Source organism: Eucalyptus grandis, chromosome 5, assembly GCF_016545825.1.
Source record: "Eucalyptus grandis isolate ANBG69807.140 chromosome 5, ASM1654582v1, whole genome shotgun sequence".
NCBI lineage: Eukaryota > Viridiplantae > Streptophyta > Magnoliopsida > Myrtales > Myrtaceae > Eucalyptus > Eucalyptus grandis.
The window spans coordinates 7,645,765-7,654,812 of record NC_052616.1 but is presented as its reverse complement, the minus strand read 5'-3'; the positions used below and the strand labels follow the sequence as shown (position 1 = coordinate 7,654,812).

The following is a 9,048-nucleotide window of genomic DNA, read 5'->3' as shown; positions in this document are numbered from 1 at the left end:
CCTTCATGATTAAGTTAGTAGTTTCATGATAGATTTAGAAAATAGATCACAATTTTCAACATGTTGTCGTTTGCTTTGTCCGTACCTTAATGAGGGAATGCTTGATGGTGTTTAATATGTCTTGAATCATGCTGTAACTCCTAAGTAAATAAGCATCAAGAATAGCTAATAAGATCTGCTCTTTGATGTCGTGATCATGTAGAAGTTCAGTCGAAACTTCATGACATTATATGTCGCTTTTGCGATTGATGACCCAATGCGCGTAATTTATGGCATGCACTGTGCATCTAACGACTTGTATTATTTGAATGAGATGTGATTGTACGAGTTGATTTGCTACACAAGATTAAGGAGGAAAATTTGGTACGCAAATTTTAATCAACGGGGTCCCTCTCGTGTCGTCTCCATCCCAAATGCATACCCAACTCCTCCACTCTCCTCCTGCTAACGCTCCCGTTTTCCCCATTCTCCTTCGTGCGAATTCCTGTTCACGTCCATCCTTCATTCTCCGTCTCGCCAAGAAATCGTGGTACCCCTCTTCAGCTCCATCGGGGATTGGTTCTGGCCAAAGCCGATTCCCGTCGATTCGTTACCTGTGATTTAGCGATGGGGGAGCTTACGCTCACGGGCCTGCTGAAGAAGGCAGCATGGGATTTCCCCGATAGGAGAGCTGTCTCCGCCTGTGGAGAGTTCGACCTGACGCATGCGCGGCTGCAGGAGCTCGTTGACCACGCCGCTGCGCTCCTCGCCGCCTCCAACATTGGTGCTGGCGATGTCGTCGCGCTTGCTTTCCCCAACACCATCGAGGTATGTATGTCCCCACGATCATCGAGTCTCCCCACGAGTACGACGGTGTGAGTTTTCGTTTGTGCGATGATGTGAATTTCAAATGCAAAAAATTCCTGGTGATGCTATTTAAATTCGAGAATTCAATATCTGGAAAGATCGCGGTAATGATGAATTTCTAATTATCAGATTGATCACTTGTGAAAGATCGACTAAGAAATAGCTTGGAAAATAAAAAGATGTTTCTTGGAGTTTTACAGTACTTCGAGAACGGAGCAACAGAAATGGTGTCGATTTCTATTGAAAGAAATTGCATCGGAGGCATAAAATTTCTATGAGCGCATGGTTGCTTTGACGTTGCAAGTTTTTATCGTCTATTGCGAAATAAATAGGAACGAATTGATTTGGGAAGAGAATGAACAGCGTTTTTTTGTCGTGTCCAAAAGTTGTTTTTGGGGATGTACAAGCATCGATTCATCGTCAAACAAAAAAGTCAAAGCTTATCAAAAGGAGATGGATGGTTTTGATGAAATCAAACGGCCACAAACTAGTGTCTGCACATTCTGCAAATACGTATGTGTTATCTCCATTCCGCAGGGACTAGCGTGATAATTTGCTGATCGGAAAATATGTGTTTGTTTTGCAGTTTGTGATCCTGTTTCTGGCGGTAATCCGTTGCCGAGCCACAGCAGCTCCACTTAACCCCATATACACAGCTGACCAGTTCAAGACCTACCTTTCCGACACAAAACCGAAGTTCCTATTGATACCACGAGAAGGTAACCAACGGGCTCAATCCGCTGCTTCAATCTTAACATCCGCTGCCTAACCACCAAGCTTCGCTCCGCCGATTCCAAGATCACTCTCTCTTCGATTGACAGAGAGCAGAGTCTCGACTTGATATCGGAAGTCATCAACGATCCCTCGGATATAGCTCTGTTCTTGCACACAACTGGCACTACGAGTCGCCGCAAACGCATGCAGCTAACTCAGCGCCATTTGGCTTCATCTGTTTGGAACATCAAGCGGGAGTTTGAACTAACGGAGTCAGACTCTACAGTGATTGTGCTTCCGCTGTTCAATGTGCACGGCTTAGTTGCTGGATTATTGAGCTCTTTAGCTGCCGGAGCTGCCGTGGCCCTCCCGGCAGCTGTTAGGTTCTCGGTGCCCACATTTTTGGGAGATATGAAGTCATACAATACCACATGGTACATAGCGGACGCTTCACTCCACCAGATCATCCTGGACCGCCACCTCAGCAAGCTAAAGCCGGCTTACCCGAAGCTTCGATTCATAGTGAACTGCAGCGTGTCGCTCGCGCCATCTATCCAGGCTCAGTTCGAGGAGGCATTTGGTGCAGCCGTGGTTGAGGCTTATGCAATGATGGAGGCTACTCACTTGATGGCTTCAGACCCCTTGCCCGAAGATGGTGAGCATGAGCTCGGGTCAGTCGGGAGACCCATGGGGCAGGAGATGGCGACTTCGGATGAGAATGGGGCCATACAGGTGGCGGCAGGTGCGAGCCGTGAAGTGCGCATAAGGGTACCGAACGTGACCGAGAGAGGTGGAGAAGAAGGCGACCCTAACTTAACCATGGAGTTTGAAAAGTTGAGTGGACCGAAGAAGTTCTCCTTTGAAGAGTTGAAGATCGCCACTGCAGGTGGCAAGATTCTGGGAAAAGGAGGTTTTGGCGTCGTGTACGAAGGGCACATAGGACATGCTTGCACACACGTCGCCGTGAAGGTACTAACCTCTAATTCACGCCAAGGAATAAAGGAGTATGAATCCGAGGTGATGACGTTAAGCCAACTTAGGCACAAAACCTTGTGCCACTTATAGGCTATTGTCACGAGGAGGATAAATTCATCCTAGTTTACAAATTCATGAGTAAAGGTAGCGTGGAGGATCATCTGTTTAATGGAGGAACCTTGTTGGACTGGGAAAGTAGGTACAAAATCGCCAAGGGATTAGCCTTGGCACTATATTACTTGCATGAACAATGTGATCAATACGTGATCCATAGCGATATCAAGTCCGGCAACGTCATGCTCGATGAAAATTTCAATGCCAAATTGGGAGATTTTGGATTGGCTAGGCTAGTAGATCATGCTAGAGGGCCAAGAACGACTGAACTGATAGGAACATTGGGTTATGCGGCTCCGGAATACTATGCAACTGGTAAAGCAAGTAAGGAAACTGATGTCTACAGTTTTGGAGTTGTCCTTTTGGAAATAGGATCTGGGAGAAGAGTCATCGACTTAGAACGAGGCCCAGGCCTCCCACAGTGGTTATGGATGCAATATGGGCCTGACAAGTTGGCCCATGCGGTGGACTCGAGGCTCGGCAAGGATTTTGACAAGAAACAGGCGGAGGCCTTGATGATGGTGGGGCTGTGGTGTGCTCATCCCATTGCTACTTCTCGGCCTTCGATTGAAGACGCAATGGATGTTTTGAACTTGAAGGCAAAGAGAGAGCCTCGCGAACTCCCCTTGAAGATACCGCAGTCCACACATAGTATTGATCGGAAGGTCTCGCCTGGATGCTTGGGGTTTTGAGCAGATGCCTCCCTCTGAGTGCAAGTAATGCTGCCTCTTCTAGTGTTACATACATGTTTGCATTTCATCTGCAAGCAAGATTGTATATGTCTGCGCGTTTGGCTTCTAGGCGAGTGCCTCGCAGATGGCAGGCAATGGTGTCTCTTGTAATGTTGTATATGTGCACTCGTGCTTAGAATTGTGTATCCTGTAACTGGGGTACTACGTGGGTTAGTGGTGTCTAGTTCTGGGGTAACCTCACCAAGCAGCAGGAATTTTTTGCTTCCATGTTGGGGCCACCCCTACTGCTTTGTAACTTAGGTGGGCCAATAGGATTGCGTTCATTATTTTAATATGCCGATGCCTGTGCACCTAACACCCCCTAAGTTTCCCTCTGTATATTTGTTTTCTCTAGGAAAGGGGAATACCTTCTAAGTACTTTATATCTTGGAAGTCTCGAGGTCCAGATTGAACCAAGATGAAACCCTTTAAGGACTTGCTTAGGTCCAATGCCTCTTTTACTGTTACATATATGTTTGTAGGTCATCTTTAAGCAAGATGTTATATATGTTTGTGCATTTGGCATTTAGGCAAGTGCCTCACGGATGGCGGGCAATGGTGTCTCTTTTAATGTTGTATATGCGCATTTGCACTTAGAATAGTGTGATAAGATACTGGCCAATTAGTGAACTGAAGTACCCTTTGATTCTCACAACCAATAGCAAAACATTATTGGGAATGAGGGAAACATAATAGCGATACGGACAACGAGGTGTTCGGGAATGCAAGCTGTAACTTCACCATTTCTTTGTGCTTTTATCATTTTGGTGAAGTCAAGTCTCGTTGGCTTGTGGTGAGGTTGAGCTCGAGCTCGCCAGACACCGGCGAGCCTTGAGCCTTTCTGGAGGCTTGCTGGAGGTTGCCAAAAGCTTCGCCAACGTCTAGCAACCTCCGACAAGGCTTGTGCCTTGCCCAAGTGGTTGGATCTGGAGGGGCTCGAGCTTGCTAGCATTGGGCAAGCTCGGCCTTGCCATAGGTTGGCAAGGCTCGACCTTGTCAGAATATGGCTAGCTCGAGCCTGCCAAACCGTGGCAAGGCTCCAACTCGACTCTGGCCAATTGTTGGCTGCCACGATGGCCAATGACCGACTAATGAAAAATAAGAAGAAAGAAATTTAAAAAAATGAGTTTTTAAATGAAAGAAAAAATAAAAAGAAAAGGTATTTGATGAAGGAAAATAAGGTGAAAGAAGGTATGAATTTTTTTAGATTTTATCAAATTGGTTCAATTAATTGAATCGATAAAAACCAAATAAGTTAAAAAAATCGAACTTTTCAGTTTGGTTCGATTTGATTTTGGTTCGGTTTGGTTTCGGTTTGGCTTTTGACACTCCTAGTATGGAGTGGGGAGGAGAGACAATCGGGCTCAAGAAGCGAGATGGAGAAGAAGATGATGACTAGAGAGATATATATTTTGTGGAAAAGAAAAGAAATAAAAATAATTAAACAAAAAAGAAGGAAAGTGAGTTTTCTTGATCCGTAAGGAAAGTGAGCTTGAGCAGAGTTAAAAAATAAAATAAAATAAATAAAAATTCAAACTAAACCAAACCAAAGCGTTGACATCCTTAGTTTGAAACACGTGGTAGAACTGTGGATACTCCCTTTGACTTTTGCATGCTCCAGCAGCAGCGAAGACACCTTCACCGAGCTCGCACTGGCCGGGAAGCCACCTCGATCGTTCCAACTTCCCTCCCCTCCGTCCCTCTCGTCTTGTCTCCATCTCATATGCGTACGCAACCCTCCGCGCTCCTCCTCCGTCATCGAGCGCTCTCAGTTTCCCCATTCCCCTTCGTGCGCACGTTCTCGTCGTTCTTTTGTTCTCAGTCTCGCCAAGCGATTGTGGTGCTGTCTTCAACTGGAATTGCAATCGGTTCCCTGTATTTAGCGATGGGGGAGGAACTTGCGCTCACGGGCCTGTTGAATAAGGCGGCGTCAGAATTTCATGGCAGGATAGCCGTCTCTGCCTGCAGGGACTTTGACCTGACGCATGCGCGGCTGCAGGAGCTTGTTGACCACGCCGCCGTGCTGCTCACTGCCTCTGGCATAGGTGCCGCTGACGACGTCGTGCTCGCTTTCCCCAACACTGTTGAGGTATGTTTGGATCATCTCGAGTCTGTTTGCGAGCCTGGATAATGCTGTTTAAATTCGAGAATGCAATATCTGGAAGATTGCAGTGACTATGAATTTCTGGTGATGACATTGATCACTTGTGAAAGATTGACTGGGAAATAGCTTGAAAGAAAAAGAAGAAGATGTTTCTTGGAGTTTTACAGTACTTCCAGAACAGAGCAACGGAAATGGTGTTGATTTCTACTGAAAAAATTGCATCTAAGGCATGGAAATTTCTGTGAGCGCGTGGTGTGAATTGAACAGGAACAAATTGACTTGGGAAGAGCATAAAGAGCGTTTTCTATCGCGTCCAAAGGCTGTTTTTTGGGATGTACAAGCATCGATTCATCGTCAAACAAAGTCAAAGCTTATCAAAAGGAGATGGATGGTATTAATGAAATCAAACGGCGACAAACTAGTTGTCTGCATATTCTGCAAATACGTGTGTGGCATCTCCATTCCACCGGGATAGCGTGATACTTCGCTGATTGCGTTTGTTTTGCAGTTTGTGATCCTGTTTCTGGCAGTAATCCGTTGCCGAGCCACAGCAGCTCCGCTCAACCCCATCTACACAGTGAAGCAGTTCAAGTTCTACCTTTCCAACTCAGAACCGAAGCTCCTCTTGACACCGCAAAAAGGAAACCGACGGGCTCATTCTGCTGCTTCCAAGCTTAACATCCCCCACATGACTGCCGAGCTTCACTCCACCGGTTCAAGAATCACTCTCTCTTCCACTGACGTAGAGCTGAGCCTCGACTTGATGTCCAAAGTAGTCAACGATCCCTCGGATGTAGCTCTTTTCTTGCACGCGTCTGGCACTACGAGTCGCTCAAACGCTTGCTGCTAACTCAGCGCAATTTGACTTCATCGGTTCAGAACATCAAGCGGGTGTACAAACTAACAGAGCCAGACTCTACCGTGATTGTGCTTCCGTTGTTCCATGTGCACAGCTTAGTTGCTGGATTATCGAGCTCTTTAGCTTCTGGAGCTGCCGTGGCCCTCCCGGCGGCAGTTAGGTTCTCGGCGCCCACATTTTTGGCAGATACGGTTTCATACAATGCCACGTGGTACACAGTAGACGCTATGTTCCACCAGATCATCCTGGACCACCACCTCAGCAAGCTAGAGCCAACTTATTCGAAGCTTCGATTCATAACAAGCTGCAGCGCATCACTCGCGACCTCTATCCGGGCTCGGCTCAAGGAGGCATTTGGTGCAACCGTGCTCGAGGCTTATGCAATGAGAGAGGCTACTCACCCGATGGCTTCAAAACCCTTGCCCGAAGATGGTGAGCATAAGCCTGGGTCGGTTGGGAGACCCGTGGGGCGGGAGATGGCGATTTTGGACGAGCATGGGGTCATACAGGCGGCGGGTGTGAGCAGTGAAGTGTGTCTAAGGGGACTGAACGTGACCGAGTGTTATAAGAAAAATCCAGAGGCAAATAAGACAACAGAAGAGAACGAAACCGAGACCGAGAGAGGTGGAGAAGAAGGCGGCCATAGCTCGGAATTAACCATAGAGTTTGAAAAGTTTAGTGGACCGAAGAAGTTCTCCTGTGAAGAGTTGATTATCGCGACTGCAGATGGCAAGATTCTGGGAAAAGGAGGTTTCGGCGACGTGTATGAAGGGCACATAAGAGACGCTTGCACACAGGTCGCCGTGAAGATAATGAACTCTGATTCGCACCAAGGGATGAAGGAGTATAAATCCGAGGTGATGACGTCAAGCCAACTTAGGCATGGAAACTTGGTGCGACCTATAGGCTATTGTCACGAGGTAAATAAATTTGTCCAGGTTTACGAATTCATGGGAAATAGCTTGGAGAATCATCTGTTTAAAGGCGGAACCTTGTTGACATAGGAAAGGAGGTACAACATTGCTCTAGGATTGGCCTCCGCACGATACTACTTTCTTGAACAATATGATCAATGCGTAATCCATAAGGATATTAAATCCAGCAACACTATGCTTGATGAAAAGTTCAACGCCAAATAGGGAGATTTTGGATTGGCTGGGCTAATAAACCATGCCAGAGGCCCAAAAACAACTGAATTGCTAGGAACACCAGGTTATGTGGTGTCGGAATACTGTAGAACTGGTAAGCTTTGTAAGGAAACCGATATCTACAGTTTTGGAGTTGTCCTTTTGGAAATAGGTTCTGAGAGAAAAGTCATTGACCCGAATAGAGACCCAATAGGCCTTGTAGAGTAGTTATGGAAGCAATATGGGCCCAGGAAGTTGGTCCATGCGGTGGATGAGAGGCTCGGCAAGGATTTCGACAAGAAACAGGCAGAGGCCTTGATGACTGCGGGGCTGTGGTGTGCTCATCCCATTGCTACTTCTCGGCCTTCAATTGAAGAGGCAATGGCCGTTCTGAACTTGAAGGCAAAGGCAAAGCTTCACAAACTCCCCTTGAAGATGCTGCAGTCCCTACGTAGTATTGATCGGAAGGTCTCGCCTGGATGCTTGGGGTTTTGGGCTGATGCCTCGCTCTAAGTGCAAGCAATGATGCCTCTTTTAGTGTTGCATACATGTTTGTATGTCATCTTCAAGCAAGATGTTGCATATGTCCGTGAGTTTGGCTTTTAGGCAAGCGCCTTGCGGATGGTAGGCAACGGTGTCTCTTTTAATGTTATATATGCGCATTTGCACTTAGAATAGTGTGATAAGATACTGGCCAATTAGTTAACTGAAGTACCTTTTGATTCTCACAACTAATAGCAAAACATCATTGGGAATGAGGTAAATATAATAGCAATTGATAAAAGCACAAAGAAAGAAAAAGGAAGCGGAGATTCTTGGAGCATTTTTGGCAAGTTACAATGTTGCGACTTCCTACAGCCTGTCCGATAAATTGCATGAAGAACAAGACTCATAAGATACCAAACAAAGCAAGAAATCATCTTAGAAGAATGCTGAAGGCTCTCGGCTACTTCACTCTCATAGCCATTGCACCATCAATCGATATGGAAAAGCTGAAACCAAGCAAAACTCTTAGACGTATCTTCACTTCCATATGTTGCATTTATCATCTCATATCCCTAGCCGATCATTCTACCTATTTCAAATGGTGGCGTTTGTCTATTCTCTCCTGTGTAATGGATTCACAAATTAAATTTGTTAGAGAATACTTTCAAACAAACTATCCAAAAATTTACTTCAAAACCCAATCGGATTATCTAGCTAACCGGTGATGCATAAAGAAACTTTTTACTTGATCAATTGATAAGAAAGCTATATGTGATCTCAGAGAAAATGAACTTTACGCGAATAGGCGTTTGAATGAAACTAGGTCTAACTGCTGGCTCGCGATAGTTAAATTGGTACAACCTTAAGTCGACAAGTAGAAGAGTATTGAGATAGTTGGTTTTAGTGAGACTATTTGCGCGTGCAATTTCTCTCTCTGTTCATCAAATTGAAATTGGTGAAAAAAGAACAACAAAAGAGTAAAATGAAGGAAGTCGAGGTGTGCTTGGTAACCATTTTGTTCCAGGAAACAATTTCTATTTAGAAATGGTTTTTTCTGATTCTGTTCTCTAAATCAGTTTTTGAGCATTTGAA

The 9,048-nt window shown here is 45.6% G+C and overlaps 1 protein-coding gene and 2 pseudogenes across 1 annotated transcript; all 3 read left to right on the top strand.

Moving 5' to 3' along the window:
* Positions 1 to 379: 379 nt before the first annotated feature.
* On the top strand, positions 380 to 2,625 carry LOC104446022 (annotated as a pseudogene).
* Positions 2,626 to 2,669: 44 nt separating this feature from the next.
* Positions 2,670 to 3,341, top strand: LOC120293577 (L-type lectin-domain containing receptor kinase IX.1-like). The gene has a single exon (XM_039313261.1). It carries the CDS (start codon positions 2,670 to 2,672, stop codon positions 3,339 to 3,341), a length of 672 nt encoding a protein of 223 aa, XP_039169195.1.
* A 1,924-nt stretch (positions 3,342 to 5,265) lies between these two features.
* LOC104446021 lies at positions 5,266 to 7,350 on the top strand (annotated as a pseudogene).
* The last annotated feature ends 1,698 nt before the right edge of the window (positions 7,351 to 9,048 follow it).